Source organism: Microcebus murinus, chromosome 11, assembly GCF_040939455.1.
Source record: "Microcebus murinus isolate Inina chromosome 11, M.murinus_Inina_mat1.0, whole genome shotgun sequence".
Lineage (NCBI taxonomy): Eukaryota > Metazoa > Chordata > Mammalia > Primates > Cheirogaleidae > Microcebus > Microcebus murinus.
Genome location: NC_134114.1, coordinates 58604710 through 58628398, shown reverse-complemented (window position 1 = coordinate 58628398; position 23689 = coordinate 58604710). Strand labels below are relative to the sequence as shown.

At 40.1% G+C, this 23689-nt stretch overlaps 1 protein-coding gene across 2 annotated transcripts in view; it reads right to left on the bottom strand.

Moving 5' to 3' along the window:
• Positions 1-23689, bottom strand: part of RASGRF2 (Ras protein specific guanine nucleotide releasing factor 2) — a 213431-nt gene that overhangs the window by 109028 nt on the left and 80714 nt on the right. For both annotated transcript variants that reach the window (XM_012766816.2, XM_012766818.2), the window contains exons 5-12: positions 22587-22840; positions 15873-15952; positions 15273-15466; positions 10120-10229; positions 9180-9298; positions 3012-3172; positions 1998-2064; positions 1285-1421 (exon numbers count right to left, since the gene is read on the bottom strand). In XM_012766816.2, coding sequence (XP_012622270.1) covers positions 1285-1421; positions 1998-2064; positions 3012-3172; positions 9180-9298; positions 10120-10229; positions 15273-15466; positions 15873-15952; positions 22587-22840 — 1122 coding nt within the window. The remainder of the gene's footprint in view (positions 1-1284; positions 1422-1997; positions 2065-3011; positions 3173-9179; positions 9299-10119; positions 10230-15272; positions 15467-15872; positions 15953-22586; positions 22841-23689) is intronic.

Below are 23689 nucleotides of genomic sequence, written 5' to 3'. Positions count from 1 at the left end.
AATAAATCACCCCAAGGAGGCAAGTATGCAAATATGGAAGGTCCCATATTTTCATTTCTTTGTCAGCCAGAAATGAAGTGGCTTCTCTTCTAGCTATTTATTCACCATCAAAGCAGTCCTGGTATATATGTAAAAATTCAGCATAAGGCACTCTTATAGAGGATGTTTAGAGTACTAAAAAAAAAAAAAAAGACCTGGATTATTACATTTGAGTCCTTACTCAACGCAGTTAGGTAACTTGATAAATGCTTAGCTTTCCAAATCTCAAGCTTCTCACCTGTGAAATGGGACTAATAATATTTCTCTCTGTTTACCTTCAGAATATTATTTCGAGGGCCAAATGAAATCGAGTCTTTAAAACGTCTTTGGCAAATAAAAATAATTATTATTGTCATTCATTCTCTATTTCTCTTTGGTTTTCAGTTGCTTAAAAAAAAATTTAAGTGTCTAAAGAACTATGATACAGTTCATGTTTCCACCTAAGTCTTATATGTAAATTACTATAAGCTCTTCAGAAAAAAGAAGGCAATGAAATCTATGATATATGCCTTTTCCATTTGCCTCAATTTTCCTTAACAACTTTGAAAATAATTATCAAGCCTTCTTTTAATATTTCCTTACACAGCATCACTTTTCCCCTGTGTTAGCAAATGGATCCAAAATTCACATGGCACTTGAATTTAGGAATGCTCTAGTCCAGTCGTGACTAGTTTTGACATATTTCTAAATCATATTATTTCCTGAACAAATGCACCAATTCCCTAACTGAGCATTGCTGAGAAAGGAAAGATAAGCAATTCTGTTCCCTAATTTTTCCTATATGAAATACAGGAGCTCATTTTCAGATTTCATAGTACAGATAGTGTCTCTTTTGAGTCTTTAATTCTTGATTTCTCACTATAGCCCTTGTTAGCTGTTTTTGTATCTCTCACCACTTTCCTACTTCAGAAACAAACACATAAAGCATCTAGTGAAATCATTGGAAAATTTATTACTAACAGGGCAATTTCTATACTGCTCAACACAAGTGATTACATTGGCAGCTGGTGCAAAATGCCCAGGAACTAAAATGCAACTACTACAATTTCAACTAAATGTTAATCTTAAAAAGAAAAACAAACCAACAACAAAAAAGCAATCATAGCCTATTGAGATACAGAATGGTGATGGCAGGTTCAACAACCTGGATGTAATTTTTTAATAAAAATAAAAGAACGTGAAAAATCCTCTCTAAACGTTTATGTTGTGAAATTTTTAAAAAAATTGGCAAAGCCACTTGCTTACCTGACTGATGTCGCTCATCCAGGCAGCCTTCTCCTGGCGCGAAGGTGCTAGCAAGACCACGGTGAAGGAGGCAGCGTCCGGAGGCTCCACCACTATTTTAAAATCCAGGTGCCCAAACACTTGCCCAGAACCTTTGGCTTAGACACAATGTAAACCAAACAATTAGATGTGAATACAAAAAAGCATGAGGGATAGCTGCTTTCCCATAGTTCTATTAATATGATAAATGTGCATGCAAGTCCAGAATCTCATTGCAGCAATATCGTACTTCTCAGGTACAGAAAGACTTTATTAAGCTCATAAGCAAATGAAGAAGCTGAGGTCAGTAGGTCACTCGAGACTAGGATACTGGTTTCCTTCTCATTTCCTAGGTTTTTTTTTTTTTTAATCCCATAATCTATAGCATTCCAACACTCTAATTCTACTCTTCTTTCTTCTCTACACTGAATAGTGACACTGAATAGTGACACTGAATAGTCGTTATCATGAGACAAAAGTCTGCAAAATGTAAATTCCCAAAGATAGTTTAACAAGGCTCATGGGCTAAATGGTTCCCAACAGAATTTTTTATATATAAATGACTTTAGAGAGTTTATTCCCAGCAGCTTTCTTGCTTCCTTAAGCAGCTCTTCTTAACTCTAAAAGCATAAAAAACATAGAACTTTATTTTTTTTTAATTCTAATATAATTCTAAGTCATAGAATGTGACTTACAGTCATCATCGCTTGCATCAGGCTCCTCAATCAATGTACATTCTATTAGAGAGAGAACCCCACCTGTCTGGAAACAAAGCAATTTTTCATTAAGAGGCTGAAGGTCTTGTGTAGATTGGGAAGCTCTGATTTGTAAACCTTATACCCAATTTGCCACAGAAGAAAATATAGCAATTCTGCTATGCATAAAATATTTTTCATAGGGTCCAAAATTAAACTTAGATGTGTAAAAGAAATTGGATTCATTTAACTTCAATTAAATTGTTCTCCCCAACCCCACTCTCACTCCCAATGTTTATAAAATTTAGCAAGTCAGTAGATGGGAGACCAGATGGCACCATAGCAGCTTTAGAAAGTAATGCAGCTCAGCAAAGGACTGGACTCACCAACCAGGAAGTAGTTAAAGCAGTGAAAAACCATCATCACAGTGCTGAATATTTTTAAGCAATAATAACAGAAGGTATAGATAGTCAAACTTTTTCTGTAAAGGGTCATATAGTAAATATTTTAGGCTTTACAAACCATATGATCTCTATCATAACTACTCAAACCTGCCGTTTTAGTATAACAGCAGCCACAGATAATAGGTAAACAAATGAGCACAGCTGTGTACAATAAAACTTTATTAACAAAAGCAGGCAGTAAGCCATGGGCCATAGTTTTCTGGCTCCTGGTACAGAGCAAGATCAAATAAATAACATTTAGTAAATATTGTATCGGTACTCTGTAGTGATTTGAAGATTTTTGCAGCTCTGTAGTCATCAACTAGTAATAATTTTGTCCAGGTTAAGAATTTAATTATACTTCTTTATGGCAATGCACACTTAAAATAAATTTTTATTACGTTGGATACAAGTGGTAACAAAGTAAATGCTGGTAACTGTACAAAACCTTACTCTTTATGGAATCAGGACAATCTGTTTTATAATAAAACCAGGAAAGTCACAGTTGAATTAACCTCAATACCTCCTAAGTGCTTGGAACATAGATGGAACAGTTATGGAAAACCAGTACCTTGAGCAGATGCAGTTTTCCTCCTGAACTTCTTGTACAAATTAAAAAGTGTTTTGTAAATAAGAAGCATTGTCTCTCTCCTTCCTTTTTCAAAGACAACGAACCCAGACGAACTTTACTAAGTTTCCCCCTCTCAACGGAAGGTACTTGAATAAGAGAACCTGGTGATTACAAAAATGAAGAATACACAGCAATTAAAATTCTGTCAAGTGAGGAGCCTGCTGTGGCAATAAACTCTAGGGCCCATTTCCCAAGATACCAAGGATTTACTTATTTGATGCACCCTCAGAACAAGTAAATTTCCCACACTCTGAGCAGACGAAACAATGTATTGTATTTTAAGGACCGAACTGTTCCTAATATTTTTGTGAAACACTTTAGAATTGATTTTTCATCTATAAGCTGGAAAATAAGCTTAAAAGAAGGTTAAATTGAATTCAAAGAATGGGTTACTTCTGTCATCTGTTCTTAGTGATGTGATTTGATCCCAATCAATTTATTTACTTAACGATAATGTACGTAATACATAGTAATACAATAACATAATAAAAAGCAAATAGAATTAATTCTTCCTGAAGCACAGAAGGTAGAAAATATCATATTAATATAGTTTACTTTGTATTTAAAAAATAGAAATGTATACTATATGTATATTATAAAAATACATATATTATTAATCTATAATTCAATGAAATTTAGTTAAGAACTATTTTTAAAGGGCAAATATTCCAAGTTTCATTTAAATTATGTATGATAAAAATTCTTTGTGGAATCTAAATGGAAAATAAAAGACATAAAATCCATACCCAGAGCATTCCTATGAGCAAAACTATCTTCCATTTAGTGTGAGAAGCTATGCACAGACTTAATATAATACTGAGATTACCTTTGATTATTTCTAGATTTCACTCTAATAATGACCACCCCACCCCTCAAAAGAAAATTCCAATGTAAGTTAAATATCAAGCCAAGAAGCACTAAGTAAGAAAGATTACTGCAGACATCGCGGTCCTAACTTCTGAAAGGCCCAGAGCAAATAATACTTCTTTTATTATTATCATTTGTATAAATGTAAGGGGTACAAGTGTAATTTCGTTACATGGAAATACTGCATACTGGTAAAGTCCGGGCTTTTAGGGTATCATATTTCTTATCTTTGTTTAATCTACCACCTTCTTCAAATGCAGCCTCACACAGGCTCAAATCAGCCTAAGAACCACTGAATGCAATTCAACCCTTAAACATTAACAGGAGATTACAGGCAACCTTATTTTCCTCTTCATACATTTTCTGGGTTTCCTGATTGTTGCACTGAGCACAAATTACTTCTGTAAGTGGAAACAAAACACTAAAGTTCTTTATACAAAGAGTATATACACAGAAGACAGTTAAACTATGACTGTGAGTCACAAAATGTTCACATTAACATATGAATGTTCCAAATTGCATCTCCTTTTTAAGAGAGGTGCAAAGGTGTGCAGGGTGGTAAAGGACCCAAGTCCCCATGCCCGATCTCACACCGTTCGTTAGGTGGGTGTTTCCGTGGGCTGCTTGACAGACACAGAGAAGGCGGTTGTTCCAGGCCTGAAGAATAGCAAGGAACAGTCCCAGGTGAGGGCGTGGGATCAGGGGGAAAAGGGGGCCAGGAGAAGTCTCCACTCCAGGGAAGGAACAGCAAAACGAGAGTGAATGAAGGAGGCGGGGTGGGTGGGAGGAGACTAGCAGACAGCCCAGGAGCAAGAGACTACATCTGAAGAGTAGTGGGGAGTGTGGGGACAGAAGAAAGCAGAGAGGTTAGGGCAATAGATGAGCAGCAATAGCCGCAAAAGGCTGTGCTCGTGGAACTGACGGAGATGCAATCCAAGCCGGCAGAGGCCTCTCAGAGCATCTGGTTCAATGCCGCCCCCCCTATTTCACAGATGGGGATACTGAGGCCTGAGGCTAAGTAGCTCTCCTAAGGTCACACCCGAGTGAGTGGCATAGCCAGGGGATGGCAGTGGATTCAGCAACATAAAACTGAACCCTGGAAAGGGCACAGATAGGAAAAGACCGTAAGTTCTAGCATCGCCATGGCTGGCCATGAGGCATCAGGCAGATAGATAACAAGGGCAGAGTAAATTGATCCAGGGGCTTGGACAAATGTCTGGTGGACAGATGGGTTTGGGAGTCATTTTCAGGAGGCTATAAGCAAGGCTGTGAAAACTCGATAATAATGTGTTCACTGATAAGTGCTCCTAGCAATTTAATGATTTTCTAAGTCAGAAATTATAGAATACAAAAAATAAAATTTTAACAGGAAATTACAGAATATACTATTAGCTCATATATTAGCAATTACTGTGGATTTCAGCTTTAAGGTAAAAAAAAAAATAAAACAAATGTTTCCTTGGCAACCACACACTAATATGTTTAATCTATAACTGTTTATCTCATATTCAAGTAGGAGAATATGGACATTAGGTCCATACAGAAATGTATACATCTGAATTAAAAATGAGAAATGTCAACATGATTGGTTTGTAAAATAATCGTATTCGGAAAAAGCATGTCATGTGGATCTTTTTTTACAGTTCATCTTTTGTTTGACATGATGTTTCAACATAGCCATGAGATATGAAGAAAACATTTCTCTGGAGTTAATACTAATTAGTGAAATAGTGTTAAATCGGCAATTCCTCAGTATCAGACCATTGCTATGGCACAGTCCTTTGCAGCCTGTTCATCAGTCTATCTAATAATTGGGGTCAACTAACAACAAAATTTCTGTTATTTCAATTGCTCAATTGCCCTGGAATGGCACTGGATACTGGCCAATGCCCTCATTGTTAATTCCACTCAGTAGTAAAAAAAGAATGAAGAACGATCTCCACGTTAGGCATTTGAGAAGGTATAACTATCTCTAGTCCCCATGTTACAATTTCAAAGAGCACTGGTACACTGAAAGCACATGATTTAGAGTCTGGTAATGATGAACATACCAGAGAGGTCCATGTCTCATTCTCAAAGCCTTTTGCTCTGCATTTAGTCACTTGTATTGAATTTTCCTGATTCCATTTCCACAAAGACACTGCTGACAACGCATAATGGATTTTGTACAAAATGTCAACCTGGAGTGGCTTTATCTTCTAATAAATATTCACATGTATTTCATGTTATTGAAAATAGAAACTCACTCCAAAATTTGGATCTTGGCTTTTAAGGTTTCTGTCATAATCTTGCAGGCACTAGTTTAGGTGGTTTTGTGAACATTAGTCCACTCGATCTTGACAGCAATCCTAAAAGACAGGTCCTACTATTAACTCCAATTTAAGGAAAGGAAGTTGAGGCGAGAGAGGTTAAGTAAATGCCCAATGTCATAGAGCAAAGAAGTGGGGGAGACAGCATTTGACCTCCTGTGATACAGCTATACTGTCTTCCCGTTATTGCCTCAGACACTTAACACATTTACTCAACAAACTTTTAACAGATTTTGGAAAATAAAGGACAGTGTCAGAGCATTGCTGTGATGCAGTCCTTTGCATCCTGCCCCTCAGACAGGGGTGTGGAACCTGTCGGCCTTAAGGCCATATGTTCCCCACCCAATCCATTTAGAATAAAACCTCTGTTATTTCAATCACTGAATCCCCATCAATTAACATTCAAAAGTGGCTACTGACTTTATTCCGAAGTGACCTTTCAGTTGACCCAGATGACTTATTTTTTTCTAGTTCTTAGAATAAAAATTCATATAAGGTTGAAACCACCACACGCGCACACACACGCACACACACACACTGAAATAGACCTAATATTATCCCTAAAAGTAATTAAACAGAAATGCTAGCACACCACTAGAAATAAATTGTAGCCGGTTTCAATCAGGAAAAATGGTCTCATAAAAAACAGAATTCCTCAAAATTTTAAAGAATAATAATTCTAAAAGGCACACCTCAATAGGTCTAAAAGCCTGTTAAGGGTATTAAGTAAAAATTATGATAGGCGCAACCAAAGCAAAGCAATGCAAACTTCCCAAATTGTCTGCAACTGGATTACTTTCCACTTTCAGATTAAGGTCTGATTTTTAGAAACCATCTTTATTGAATAATTCCTAAATGGACTAACAAAACCAAACATGCAGAGAAATACTGCTGAAAGGCAAATCAGTGTATCGACAGCAAAACAACAATATCAGAAATATCAACAGCTGACGGAAGTGCCTTATACACCTGGTACATAACAAGGAACAGATAGCATATGGACGTGAACCCAAGGGAGAAGTGTTCATGGTTGTTTTCCTCTAATTGCAATGAAACAATTATGGTGTATTCAATATATTTGACCTTCCAGCATTTTTAATAATAGATATTTTTTCAAAGTCGGACCAAAACAGTCTGTTTTCAGCAATATATTAAATGTTCATGGGTAATAACACTTTCCAATCAAAAGTCCTTTCAGAAATTGTATGCTAGTTATACAGACTTTTGCTCCATTCTCACATACCATAAAGACTATTAGTAGATATTTTCAGTGAAGTCCAAATACAAGAAAAATACAAAATAAGACACCTTACAATCATAATTGCAATTCAACAAATAATTTAATTCAATGCCCATTTTCCAGGTATCTATAATGGAAAGCATTGTACTAGACAAGGCATGGCAGAGAGAATTCATAAATGCTGCCCTTCAGAGTTTACAACTACAGGGAGAGATAGGCATGCAAACAAGTGCCTCTACACAAGAGGACGAAATACATGCACCAGGAGCAAAGTGTCTTGGAAACAGAGAGGCAGGTAATTCCATTCCAGTCAGAGTGGGACAAGGAAGAGGAAATTTTAAAAGGCTCCTTAGAGGCATGTGACCTATGCCTGGTAGGACAAGCAGACATTCAATAGGCACAAAAGAGATGGACGGGGGCACTGCCAGCCCCCAGGCTGGGGACAGGATAGGAAAAGGCACAGAGGCAGGCAGGCGGGAAGCCACTGTGAGGACACGGTCTGTGCAGAGTCACAGAGGAGGAATTACGAAGGCCTGATGTTGTTAGTATTATATTCCACCATTACTTAAAGAAAAAATAACATCTAAAGGCACAAATGAGAAAAGGAATCATTTCCTAAAATATACTTTTGAACTTTAACATATGTGTGGTTTCTCTCCTTGTAGATAAATAATGAAAAATAGAATGGCATACATTAAACTTTTTAAATATTCTGCACAAAAATTAATGTGCACAGCACAAACAATGTCTTGTTTGATGAGGTTAAAAAGATTCTTAAGCAGCACATGATGGTAGGCAATGGCAATGCACATATCTTCAAATGATATTGGTGCATTATAAACAAAACATCCCACTCCTCACCAAGTTCAAAATGATACATGTGTGTAATATGTTGTCTCAAACCAATTGTATGGGCCATGCTCCCCTCTTTCAGAAGACCTAAGTCCTTAAAAATAACTTGGAATGTGGTTTACATCTTGCACTTTGGAATAAGAGCCAAGGAGAAATATGCATGGTCAGGCTGTTGCTTCTTCACAGTTTCCAGCACAAATATCTTCCACTCTTCAAAAGCTTGATTTGCCAGGTGATGCCCCCCAAAGCACACTCCACAAACACGAGACCTTCGCGGTTACCCAGGCATGGCGAGGGTTGGATCAGGAGACATTGCCTCTGGCAACTGAAGTTACCACTTGAGTCAAATCACATCATGGGGGCTGATCCAGATGTGCCGATGAAAAATGGGAACAAGAGACAGCTGTTTTCACTTCGGACAGTGTCCCCAGTCTTACTGGAAAGGGCTTTGAGCACCGCAAGTTTCTCTTGGGCCTTTGCCTGGATATCCTCACCATCCTGCACTGCCACTCTGATCGGCCAGGCCGACCCATCCTCCTTGGGGCTGCAGAGAATGTCCGGTCCACTGAGGAGGAGAGTCCAGTCAGAGTGTAATTGACTGCCCCACGCGTGCTTTACTATGATTGTGTTGCTGTTTCTCATGGCCCCTGAAAAGAAACAGCACAAAGGTGGGCCTCAACCACAGCGGGGGCGGGGGGAAGGCCGAGGGGTGTCCTGCGTGAACAGCACAATCACACAGCTAAAACAGGCCTGCTCCAAAATGCCTTCCTGGGGGTGCCAGAGATCATGTGACAGGTGCACAGAACACGTAGGTCATGAGTCTGTTTCACAAGGACTTACCTTGGCGGATGAAAGTTTGGCTGGTGTCCAGCAAAATGTCACAGCCCTCCACGATCATTCTCTCTATGGCAAGGTTTTTCCTTATGTTTTCAGTGTCGCTGACTTCATCGTGCATTACTCTGTCAGACACAACACAGACAGGGACACGGTAAGAGAGATTTTCTGTTGCCATAGCAAGGGGGCAAAGAAGAGTTCCATCTGAGAAGCTCAGTTTTGAACTTATATCATCGAACTGGGGCTGTGGGGGAAGTAGATGGACCTTCAGGCTTCAATAGGTCATGACCCAAAGCAAGGCCAATGTGCATGAAGGTTCTAAACGGAAGTGGGTCAGTGATCGGGGAGTGTCCCGGGAATGCCTGCTTTTAAATGCGAGAGGAAATCAACATATTTTATGGACAGCTCCCCTCACTGAAAGTAGGGTGCCATTTCTTGGAAGCAGACTAAATTCAAGACCTTTATACCACTTATTTCATATAAGCTAGAGGAACGCAGACATAAATAAGTGCTTGTAACAATGAAAAGTCACTGAGAAATGCAAACTATACATTCTCTAGCTTCTTGCGAAATGTGAATATAAAATACAACTGAAAGTCATTTTTTATTATGCTGAAAGAAATAGGAACACTTGCAAACTTAAACCAAAGTACACGTATGCTGAAACAGGAACGCTTGCAAACTTAAACCAAAGTACACCTAGTCTTCATTACATAAATTCACATTACATAAATTCATTCAATTCATTTCATTGCATAAATTCACATGCTATAAGACAAAGGCAATGCTAGCTCATCTTGTGAGCTAGCATTGAACTTTAAGGTAAAGCTGAGAAGCTGGACTTGTGTTTTACTACGTGGTCCGGGGAACATATACAACAGGTTTGCACAAGAAATGAACTTGCTGATCTCCCATCCCAAGCCTTTATTATAAGTTCTCTGCATACCTGGACAGTTCCTCTAGTTTTGATTTAGCAAACTCCAGACTTTTCCTCTCCACATGCTCGTGGGGTGTATGAGCTAGGAGCTCATGCAGTGTGATGATATACCTGGGGATCTAGATGCAAAAGAAGGCCAGTGTGAGCCAGAGGTCAGGAGGGGGGTGACAGGGGACATCCTCCATAGCACCTTTATCACTCTGAGAAGCTCACCTCTACTCTTACAGTTTTGATTGTTTTACAGTTTTTTTAAGAAACACATATAAAATGAACTATGCTTCAAGCTTCACACACATCAAAAAAGAATTCACAAAGAACACATGAAAAGGTGCAAATAAATGAAATATTATGGTATGAAGAAACAACCAATTGTTTCTTTAATTTTTTAACATAATCATACTTTTTGCATCATAGTTTTTGAAAACTGGTTCATAGGGGAACAGACATAGCTATGTATCATCAAGCCACTTGAGTCTATATTTTAGATATGTTCTTCTGCTTGCAAAATTTTTAAAAATTGACAATCCTACTGTAATTAGTTCTCTTTAAGAATTAAAACTTGGGAGAAGCTACGTTCACCTTTATTACATTCTGTTCCTACTTTGTCTCAATTCACCCCCTTGCAGTAAAAATATTAATTAGATTATTAATTTATACTTTGGCTTATGAACAGACTATCTGAGTTCTATCAAAGGCAGAACCTCCACCAACCACAGGAAGATTTTAAAAGACCCCATGGTAGAGATTTAACTCAAGGGATAGTGATTCAACATATTTATTTTTTACTGGCTTATAAAATAGAAATTTTTTAGAAAGCAGGGACTGTGGGCTTAATTTTAACAATAACATACATGAACAACAGTTATTATTAATATTATATGACACTGCCCCCCCTGGAGGTCCACTGGTTGCCCCAGACTTTGCTCATGTGTCCAGGCTTCCAGCAACATAAGAATTATCTCCCCATTTTACAGATAGGGAAATAAAGTGGAAAGAGGTTTGGTAACTCGCCCAAAGTGGCCTCATAGTAAAAGGCAGAGCCAGCTATGAGCCCGGCTCTGACCAGTGCCCTGACTGCCTCCCCCCAGAGCCACGTTGCTGGGTCTCTTCTGCAGGGACTCAGGTCTCACTCAGTACCTGAAAGGATCCCTGAGAATGAAGAAAGTAGAAATATCTTGCCAGGGCCCTGTGTGTAGCTATTGCCATTCCATCCTGAGTGGCCGGTGGCCCTATCTACAGATCTGCTTTTGCTCTCATGCAGGTGGTGGCCGTCGCGGGGATGTTTACTAATATTTACTGGGTGCCTACGTGTGTGCACTATGCACAGACGGCAGCCACCTTCAGCACAGACATGGAACTGCAGCGCATGCCCAGATCGTGTCCTAGGGAGTGGCATCAGGCTAAGGCATAGGGAAGCACAGACAGACCCCTTTAGCATGGGAGGGTGGGACATGGGAGACCCCTCCCTCTGCAGGCTAGATGGAGGAGATTTTCTTCCTCTTCATCCCATGAACTTCTCACTAAAACAACCTTTAAACTTGGTGAAGTCTCCTGGGGTAAGTGTGCTTTCAAATATCCCTTTTGTTGGCACAACTGCACGATCCGTAAAAGTTTGCCTGTAAGTTGGCAGTTCCACAAGACATTAAGACCATCAGCAGCTAACACAGTGAATTTTTCATAGCAAAGGAGGCAGGCGTGGGAGAGCCTGACTACTTACAACGCACTGAAAACCCACAAAACCGAGTTTATAGTCAATAGCTTCATGATCCTCCCCCATTACTTAAATCTGCTTTAAAGCAGTCCCTGGATAAGATTCAAGTGAATGGATTTGAATTCACTCACTGGCCCTTTCAAGCCACTTTCTGGTAGAGGAGCAAACAAGTGCTGAATCTGCCAAAAAGCAGGCCAAGAAAGTTCTCCAGAGAAGTGGACAGCCCTCCAAAGAGCTCATCTCTATACTCAAGAACTGATTATAAATCTGTTCCCAAAAAAGCCGAGAATCATAGGAACTGTCTAAATGAATCATAATTCTGCTTTCAATTATGGAACAAATACTTGTCACTTCACAGACATTAATTAGCTTGCTCTCCAATTACAGTGAATAGAAGAGCAAGTGGCTGTTTCTGGAGAACATCTAACAGTACTGCTCTTGTCAGGCGCAGATTTCACGACCGGCTTACTCACGGACTTTCAACACGTAACATCCAAATAAATAGAGGAGCAGCTGAAGCCAATTTACACAGTACCAGCCAAGCCACTGCCTTTGATAAATAAAAAGTATGTTAATGACTACATTATTTTCCATAACAAATTTCTTGGCAACACTTGGACTTACTGGTCTGATAGTTCAATTGGGGATAATTTTACTGCATCATCCAAATTCTATAATTCCTCCATGTTTCCGCAGTTCAGCATAGCTCAATAACAGCAGCAATCGACCAACTCAAAGAAGTGCCCAGAAGGAGGAAGAATGCAATCACCTTCTTGCTTCTACACATTCTCAGGCTAAAGGCTTCTAATCATCTCGTCCCCTCTCTCTGCCCTGACACCAACTTCTGCCCCCATATCTAGGCTCAAGAAAAAGTGTGGGCCAGAAGCCCCTTGGCAGTGTAAACTAGGGTCACCTCTTCCATTGTTGCCCTATAACAAGAAAGTACAGGACCCCGTCCTTATCCCAAGGCACCCAGCCCTACACGGGAGCACAGCAGACATGCAGAAGCACCGCGCCTCCTACAAGGTGCACAGAGGGAAACAGATATGCCCAGACTCTCTGAGGAAACAAACCCCTTCACTATTTCACCTCCTTAGTGAAAGGACCACAAGGGCACAAGAAGGATAGAATGAGCCTAGTAAGTCAAAACCTTCAAGCTTCTAGAAAAGGCAATTTCTCCTCGACTGTTCCAAGGTTTACTCCTAGAGAGAAGGCAGGAGGGAGAGACACCAAGTGAAAAGACACAGGAGAGACACCAAGGAGCACAAGGCCATTAGGCGGCAAACTCGGATTTCTCTTCTTGGTCTATTCAAAATAGTTATGGGGAAGCAAATAAAGACGATTTAGTGCGCTTTTAATTTGCTCATTTCTTGTAGTTAGAGACATTCAGGCTAAATTCTTTAAGTTCAGACTTCTCCCAGAGCAAAGGCTCTCACAAGCTGAAGCCTTTGATTACCCTGGTCTGGCAAAAGCAAAAAAACTTCAACATCTCACCCTGAATTCTAGAGTGTGAGGTCACCACAGGCTTGAAGGGGAAGGTTCCTAGGTTAACACCAAGTTCCTGGCAACACCACATGGTTACCCAGCCCACACAGTGTCAGAACCAGACTAGTCCCAGGGCCCAGGACCACGGAGTCAGAAAGCTGGAGAGCTTGGAGATAACTAGAGCTCAGCTGCCTCAATTCAGAGATTAGGAAACAGAGATTTAGGCTGGTTCAATTATTTTCCCTGATGCTATGAGTGAAGGGTGAGTGAGATATCAGGTCTCCTAAAGATTCCTAGTCCAGTGACCTTTTTCTGACATTATGAGAATTCCTTGAGGTCAATCAAAATGCTTAGTCATTGCTATAGGGATTAAACTCCAGGGAGAGGGAGGGAGGGGTGGTGGAAGTGTATCCCAGCATTTTTAAGAACTCTAAATACCTTTCCAAAGCCCTACATTCAACTGTATTTGGACACCTCATCTACACTGCAAGTGCAGTTCTGCCATTTTAAAACACTGACAGAATCACACCAATAGGGAATTAAGTAACAGTGAGAAGGATATCAGTGGGCTGTCAGAAAGGGAGCTAGGTCCCTCTCCGAATGCTCCATGTGTTGTTCACAACTCTACCTTTGCATTTTCACCTGACTTTCGGTTACTAAACAGATTCAATTTGGGGTATGGGATCATAACCTAGAGATAATTGCCAAAAGTTCAAATAGAATCTCAGAAGAACGTTACACTATTTGAGTTTCACTGTAAATAAAATCTTAAATTCTAATTATGTATATAGTTAAAAACAAGTCTGAAAATTTTCTCATGAAATACTTCCTCAGAGAGGCAAAGAGTTCAAACAATTTCGTTCCACAGAAAAAAAAACAATAACATTATAAAGTTTCACTATAGTTAAGTGGTTTCAAATGCATCTTTTTGGTTTTTAAAAAATCTTACTAAAATTCCATGGCGACTTCCAGGATTTTGAGTGGGACCAACAAACTTTAAGACAAACAATTACAAACCACAACAACATTTCTTTCTGAGGCTGCAAAATGATTAGCTGGGTCACGGTAATGTTCGGGAGGACAGAGCTCTCCACAGTAATCACAACACACATGATTAGTAGAATCGGTTTACCACATGACAATCTGGAGGCCTGGCCAGAAGCCCCATAAATTCCACAATGGGAACACTCGATGCCTTTCCAAAAAAACAGCATCGACACATTTCAAAAGAACAGGAGATTCTATACACATTTTGGCCTCCATGGTTCTCACTCCAGAGCTCTTAACAGTAAAACCTTAGATTCGGGAAAGAATGCAAGTGCACTTGATCCCTTGGGTTGCTCTAGTCCTAAAAAGTGGACGCCAAGACAGGCCCAGCCTTGCAACCTAATTGCCGAGAGTCCCCAGGTCCAGCCACTGCCTGCTGGCTCTTCAAGCCTCCACAGCCTCTGTGACCAGGGACGTCTTCCTTTTGTTCTCCAGAGCCCTGGCCAGGGGGACTGTACAGCAACCACGAGAGGGTGAGAGGATGCACCGAAAAACAAAAGCTTCCCAGCAGTCGCTCCAGTGCCTGAGAACCTTTTATGCAACCAGCATAAACTGGAACATTTGCACAGAATCCTATTTCTGTAAACCAAATAATATTTTTAAACATGCTGGAGGAGGAGACTCCATGAAAGAGGTCTGTGTGGAATCTTTCTGCAAAGAGAAAATTCTGCTGCTCTTTGAAAAATCATTCCTGAATTATTTGCTTCAAAACCGCCTGGTTTTCTTACCTATATTAGACACAGACAGAATGTGTGGCACAATGTTTATGTATCTCAAGGTCAAGCTTGAGACAATGTCAGAGGATGCATGTGTGCCATTATTCACAGGGCGTGTTTATATGTCTTGCTCTGGTCACATTAGGTATCAGTGGCACTGAGCTGGAACTAGTGATTTGTCAAATGTAGCCCAGGTGACTTACCTGAAACATTGGATAGGTCAAGAACGTTTCCAGCATTCTCCCCTCACAAGCAGGGTTGGCTTCGTACTGTTTTAAGAGTTTGTCAAAATCTCTGTTTTGCTTACAGTTGGCAAGTACTTGGAGGCTGTACTGGTGATTACGCACAAATTCTTGATAAATGTTCAGCATGGGGAGCAAAATATCAAACAGATCAGCTGGAAAAAAAAAAAAGAAGAAGAAGAAGTTAATGTGGCTGTTTCCCTTGGTGGTTGGTAAATTATCTACATTCAACAAGAAGAGTAAAGAGTGGCTCAGGCACCAGGTGTCCCTCATGGGGCCCCAGTTCTGACTCTGTATGATAATCTGATAGAATGCACCCTAGGGTAGAATGTGACTTCAGCCCCAAATGAACTGTGACAGGCCAGGGGAAAGAGTGGAAAGGTAACTTCTGAGGCAGGACCCAGAGGACTCCAAGGCAATGAGACAGACTCCCAGTGGCGAAGGAAGCTCACAGGTCAACAGGGAAATTCTAACAGCTTAGGCTGAATAATGTAGAAGTCATTTTGCAATAATTGTAGCCATTCTAAGAGAAAATCTTATAACTTTAAAGAATGCACTTACCTAAAATTAAAGTAGGCCAGTTCGCTATCCTTGCCTTTAGTCCTTGATGAAATATTTCATGAAGAAACATGATTGTTTCACTATTTTTAAAAAAATGAGAAAATAATATAATTTAGTTGCTGTAAAGTGTTTATCTTGTTTTTTAAGAAGTCCACTGCATCGTTTAAGCCTTAGTATATACATGATATCCATGTCCCATAGAGCCTCCAAACTGCACACTCGGTAATAGCACGGATTATACCAGCCTCCCTCAAGTATTATGACAACCTCAAAAAACTGTGATAAGCTTCAAACACTGAAAGACAGAAAGCACCATTCACTGTCACATAACCCTCTTCATCAACTTATAAGTGAGCTTTCTACTGTTAGAATGAGCATTTCAATTGATAATCAGAAAATTAAAGTTATGATCCTTTTTCTTTTTGTATTTAATTCTAGATAACTCAGGGAAAGGTCTCTCTCACTGAAATGAGTTTTGACAGAAGGAGAGAGGGGGGAAAAATGCATAGCAAAAATTTTGACAGAACTCTATGATAACCACTCCTAAGATACTCAAGACAGAAATGTAAAAGAATCTTCTGAAAAGAGTGAAGCCTACACAGAGACACTAAAATAAGGACAATGCATAAATTAGGGATCTAAATTCCTAAAAGGGCCAAGAAAAGTAGTTACCAAAGTCAAAACATCTTTCACTTTTTCCTCATTGGAATTAACCTACTGCAATGAGCCTCTGAAGCCTTTTCTGAACTAACACATTGACACACTCATACACAGAACTATTCATCTCAGTGAGATATCTCGACTTCTTATAAGTCAAATTCCATTACAGTGGACATCAGGAAGTCCTTACTATTTTAAATGGTCCATGAAATAAAATAGACACTGCTTATAATTTGTTTTTCTTTTACAGAATTTTTTTTTTTTTTGAGTCAGAGTCTTGCTTTGTCACCCAGAGCTAGAGTGCAGTGATGTCATCATAGCTCACTGCAAGCTCAACTCCTGGGCTCAAGCGATCCTCCTGCTTCAGCCTCCCAAGTAGCTGGGACTACAGGCATGAGCCACCATGCCCAGTTGATTTTTTTTATTTTTTATAGAAACGGGATCTCGCTCATGCTCAGGCTGGTCTCGAACTCCTAGGCTCAAGTGATCTTCCCACCTTGGCCTCCCAAAGTGCTAGGATTACAGGTGTGAGCTACCTCTTTTATAGAAATTTTAACTAAGTAGTGTTTGTTGTTCAAGGACTTCAACCAAACAGAGTTTGGTAGTTATTATAGATTAGTCATTCAATCTGCATTCCATTTTCCTTCTAGGTGGAGAGGTGGGGAGGTAAAACATTCCCAGGCTCCATTGCAGCTATGAGATTGGATGTAAATCCAGTTCCACTAATAGATGCACATGGCAAGACATGGAAAGTCCAAGTAGAAGCCAGCTTCCTGTTGCCAAAAGTCAATCATGGAGATGTGAGGGCTCTAGGGACAATTTTAGCACCTAGCCTCAGCATTCTAGTTTCTAGGAACCAGCTTCATGGGTCGGAGAGGCAGCTGTTAACAGTAGTGGCAGTGGCAGTAGTTTCCTAACCTCTGGATCACATTTACGGTGCTGTGCCCTTAAACTCAGAGGTGTAGAGGCAGGTCCCTAACTTTATTCCTCTAGCCCTTCCAACAGATTCTTTAAGCAGCTAATTCCCTCCACTCAGAGAGGTATTTCTCTGTTCCCACATTGCAAACTAACTCAAACATCTACCTTCATATTTTTTTAGATGGTTAGAATACAGATGAAACAATTCTGTATGTAAACACATAGATTGCATTTTTTTAAGCATAAATGTTATGTAAATTCAAAATAATTGACCTGCTTAGGTCTTCAATCTCAAAGGCAGGGAAAAGGAATCCAGTTAAACAACAGTAATGACAGCAAACACCCTTTAAACCTCGCCTTTAAAAACAAACTTCTTCACAGTATGTTAAGTAAAATAAGCCAGGCACAGAAAGACAAATATTGCATGTTCTCATTCATATGTAGGAACTTAAAAAGTTGATCTCATGGAAGTAGTGGATAGAATGGTGATTACCAGAGAGGTTGGAAAGAATAGTAAGGAGGGGGGCAAGAAAAGGGGTTGGTTAATGAGTACAAAAATACAGTTAGATAGAAGGAATAAGCTCTATTTTTTCATAGCTCAACAGGGAAACTATAGCTAACAATAAGTTATTGTAGGCCGGGCGCGGTGGCTCACGCCTGTAATCCTAGCACTCTGGGAGGCCGAGGCGGGCGGATTGCTCAAGGTCAGGAGTTCAAAACCAGCCTGAGCGAGACTCCGTCTCTACCATAAAAATAGAAAGAAATTAATTGGCCAACTAATATATATAATATAAAAAAAAAAAAATCAGCTGGGCATGGTGGCTCATGCCTATGGTCCCAGCTACTCGGGAGGCTGAGGCAGGAGGATCGCTTGAGCCCAGGAGTCTGAGGTTGCTGTGAGCTAGGCTGACGCCACGGCACTCACTCTAGCCTAGGCAAGAAAGCGAGACTCTGTCTCAAAAAAAAAAAAAAATAATAAGTTATTGTACATTTCAAAATAGCTAGAAGAGAAGATTTAGAATGTTCCCAACACAAAGAAACAATAAATGTTTGAGGTGATGGATATCCCAATCACCTAGATTTGATCATTACATATTCACATGTACCCCATAAACAAACTATTACGTATCCATAAAAATTAAAAATTAAAAAATATTTTAAGTATCTCTTCAAATCTCCCTCTAGCACTAGGTGTAGTAAACAATTGTGAGTCTGTATAAAGAGTTTAACAGCCTCACTTTCCAAAAAGAGGCATATCTTGACTCTGAATTGAAAGAGTATGATAAACCTGGCCTTTCATGTTTCTAATCAAGCAATCCGATGGAAACAAACATCCAGAGGCAACCTAAAACCACTGTAGTGCAGGCTCTGATGGCTCACTAGGAAAGCATGCAGTTCACAAGTCCACCCACCGCCATCAGATCTGTTGGAACTGCAAGCTTGGTGACAGAAGTATCACCAAAACGCTAGCTATATCACCTGAGGACCAAGAGCCACCCCAGGCCCCTAAGCATGTCTCAAACACTTGAGAGGAGCCACTGCCATGCAATGTGGGGAAATCTTCCTACCTCCTTTCAACAAAAGAAAGCTTAGCTTTTCATCTCATGTTATCAGACTACCACCACTCCTCACCCTCCCGGTTGCTCTTCCTAGAGACTTGAGATCTGAGCTTCCAGCTCACTGTGGGTCCTTTTTCCAACACTACTCTTGTTATAATTCTCGGTGACTCCAATATGCACACAAACAACATTCTAGCATCTTGGCTTCTCAGGCCTTTGAACTCCTCCTGCAAAGATCCTGCCCTCCACTGGCCTCAGTCAATACTTCCTTGATTGTACTCTAGACCTTGCCATGGTCAGTAACCGGGCACACCATTAAGGGCACACCACTAAGTCAGGCACACCATTCTCTGACCGCCTCCTTATCTTTCAGTTCATTACCTTTAGAACCCTGACTCCAAAACTCCTTTCACACCTTCAGGACCTAAATCCAGAGATCCTACCACCTTTTCATTGGCCCAAACCCCCTCACACTAGCATTTCCCTATCTACACAGGTTAGATTCCATGGCTCCTTGTCATAATCTCTTCCTTGCATACACCTTCGATTCCTTGATTCTTTTTCCCTCTTCATCATATTAGCCTCACACAACACCAATCTTAGTTAATCCCAAACGTGCACTCACTCGGCACCTGCATCCATGCAACTGAAAGTAGCTAAAGAAAAACATGTGACATCCTGACTGGTCTCACTGTAAAGTGCTGACCACTAGCTTAATAAGCTAACGAGTTCTCTGAATGCCGCCCAGCAATTATGCTGCATTTCCCCAATCCATTCATTCCCCTGCTTTACTTGATCACTATTTCTCCCTTTCTCCTCTCTTACTCAATTCCGACACTTCCCTCCCGTCTGCACTGTCAGCTGGTGTCCTTGCTTCCTAAGTACAGACGTGTCCATGTGCTAGCCCTTCCCTGCCATGCTCCCAGCTAAGACCAATCTCTTGACTTATGCACTGCACTCTATCCACCACATTCTATCCACTTTTGCCTACATGCGTTTACTGCTCACCAATTCTCCCCTCTCTCTCCTACATCATTCTTTTTCTCTCTTTATTTACCTCTAGGTACCACCCTGTTTCTCTGCTCCTCTTCATAGCAACCATCCTTAAAAGGGTTTTCTCTCCCCACCCTCTCAAATTCCCAACTCCCACCACCTATTCTCTCCGAAGCCCCCTGCAATCAGGCTTTGGCCCGTCATCAGCATTACCAGTAAGCTTCAAGTTGTTAAACCCATGGTCAAATCTCAGCTACTGTTTCATTTGACCTTTCTGGTATGGTTGTTCATTCCCTTTTGCCTTAGTTTCCAGGACAACTCACTCTTCTGTTTTACATCTTATGGCTCACACTGGTCCTCTTCACTCTTCTTTGCTGGCTCCTCTTCGTTTTCCTAATCTCTAAATGTTCAGATATCCCGGGGTTTAATGCTTGTTTCTCGTCTCTTACCCATCTGCACTCTCTTGGTCATCTCATTCAGACCAGCAGCCTTAGATACTACCCATATGCTCTAGGACTCCAAAATTTATATCTCCAGCTCAGAACCCTCCCCTGACTCAAGACTAATGTCCAATCCCTATTCACCTGAAGTCTCCACTTAGATGGCTAATAGCATCTCCTGCTCAATAGGTCCAAGAGAAAACTCCTCATCTTTTCATCTAAACCTCTTCTTGTCTCAGTCTTCACCATGTAGTAAACAGCACTGGCATCCTTCTAGTCATTCAGGCCAAAAACTTTGGAATCTTACTTGTCTTTTTGCTTTCTCAAAAGCCCCACATCAAACCCATCCACAAATCCTACTGGATTTAACTTAAAAATACACCCAGATTCCAACACATTGCAATCATCTCTTATTTTATTTGGATTATTGAAATAGCCACCTAACTGATTTCCCTACAGCCTATTCTCAACAGAAAAGCCAGAGCGAGCCTTTGAAAACATAAGTCATATCATGACACTTCCCTGCTCAAGACCCCACCAGTATCGCTCCAGCTCCTTTAGAATAAAAGTCAACAACTGTAAGTGTCCCACCTGCTAACTCCCTGACTCCTCCCTTGAGCTGGGATGTCCTCAAGCTGGCCGGCCACGCATACTGTGCCCCAGGCCATTGCACCAACAGCACCTTCTGCTTGTACAGCCCTTCCTCCAGGAAGCCACATGGCTTCCTCACCAACTTCAAGTCTTTGCTCAAATGTTAACTTACCTTTGAAGATTTACTGAAGACTATTAAAATAAAATAAAAAAACCCACCAACTATGGTACATTTACAGACTGTAATACCTGTAGTGCTTTTTAAAAAACAGAATGCTCTTTAGGTATCAACATGGAAAGATCTTCAGTACATATTGTTAAGTGAAAAAATCAAGCATATATTAAAGTACACTGGCTTTCGTGTAAGAAGAGGGGAAATAAGATTCTATATTTGTATTTGCTTAGATCTAAATTGAGAAACACTGGACGGATGTATAAGAAACTAATAAAATGTTATGGATAGAAAGTGGGTGGAACAGGTCAGACAGACAGGATGAGAGTGCAACTGCTAACTGTTGCTTGATGACATCCTGTTATTTTAGCTTTTGAACCATGTGATTATATTATCTACTCAAAAACAAATAAATAACTAAAATTGTAAGTAAAATACCCAGGTACTCCCTTACCCCAATCTTCTCTGCTTTCTGCCTTTATTTTTTACCACAGTGCTAATCACCATATAATACATTAATTCTATATATTTCACTGATTCACTATTCATTATCTTCTCACATCAAAATTTAAGTTCCACAAAGGCAGGGATTTTCTGCTGTGTTCACTCAAGAATCCTCAGCAGTAAGGACACTATAAACATTTACTGAGCAAATAAATTCACCAGAGATTCTCAGGCCCCAGTTTCTGCTCTTCCTAAAATACCCCTGTATAATTAACACGTAAAGACCCATTAATCACTCCATTTTCCTCAGTGTATGAGGGAGGTTACCTCCCCCAACACACACTCATACCCACACAATGACAAGAAAACATAAGTCAAACTGAGAAGAAAAATTAAGAAAATTAGATTCCAAGATTCAAGATAAAGATATGCACATTTGGGCTGACAATGAAACACAAATGATAGCTTCCTTATTTTTCACATCATAAACTCATAGAGATGAATTTATGAGACCTATTTTAAGATTAAGTAAAAGTTCTTTCAAAAAACACAAATGGGGGCCGGGCGCAGTGGCTCACACCTGTAATCCTAGCACTCTGGGAGGCTGAGGCCAGAGGATCGCTCAAGGCCAGGAGTTCAAAACCAGCCTGAGCAAGAGCGAGATCCCCGTCACTACTGAAAATAGAAAGAAACTAATTGGCCAACTAAAAATATATAGAAAAAATTAGCCGGGCATGGTGGTGCACGCTTATAGTCCCAGCTACTTGGGAGGCCGAGACAGAAGGATTGCTTGGGCCCAGGAGTTTGAGGTTGCTGTGAGCTAGGCTGACGCCACGGCACTCACTCTAGCCTGGGCAACAGAGTGAGACTCTGTCTCGAAAAAAAAAAAATACAAATGGATTTTTCACATGACACTTTGATTGATGCAAAGACAAACCTGTTGAGAAAAATACTGCTGACATCGTCATGGCTGATGGGGGGCTTCTTAGAGCTGGCGGCCATTCGCAGGGGCCGGAGGAAGCCGTTGACCAGGATGTAGAGCTGGTGCACATACTCTGACTCCGCCTCCACCATGGTGAACACAATCTGGTTCCTCTTCCTCATACTTTCAGCATGAGGAGAACAGATGTAATCCTGCACAATGGTCTTCCATTTCCTTCTACACAACCATCCTCGCATGAAGCTCTGAACCTACACAACAAAAAAAACAAAAAGGAATCTCAGGGAGGTGTGAGACTAACTTTCTTCAGCCTATCATTAGATGTGTAGCCAGTCAACAAACATTTCTGATCATCTTTTAAAAGGCCAGGTAAATGCTAGATACCGAGCAGACAGGTATATAACATAATCCTTAACTCAAAGGCTCTGACAATAACCAGCTGGGTGACCTTGAATTCCAGTCCTCTGTTTCCTCATCTATAAGATAATTGACAGAGCTGGGTTTGTACATGCCTATACCCCCAGCCACTGGGGAGGCTGAGATGGGAGAATCGCTTGAGCCTAGGAGTTCAAGTCCAGCCTGGGCAACACAGTGAGACTCTGTCTCTAAAATAATAAAAATAAAATACAACGGTTGACAAAAAAAACTGAAGTCCTTTCTAACTGTTAAAAAATGATAATTAATTAAAATTTGTTATATGATAATTAGGATTTACCACTTTAGATGTGGCAGATTCAGCAATAAAGCAGATTACGCATTCATATATACTTGAAAGTATCATTATTATCTATTTAACACATCCTTACACTTTTTATTTTCCCATACTACTTCACCCAGATGGTCTAAAATTATCATGTATTTAAGCAACTACCCTTCTTTGGTAATGCTTAAAATTCTCTCATTCTGTCTACCAATGTTGTCCACCAAATTCTGTCTACCAATGTTGTCATCATACTATCAATTTTCATAGTTGTTCAAGCTGTTATACTTCAATAAAAATTAACCACATTTTAACAAAATTAAGTGGAGAAATTAATATGTACATTATTTAGAGAAATTTAATAAAAAATTCTGTGAATAATAATCAGTTTTAATTTTTG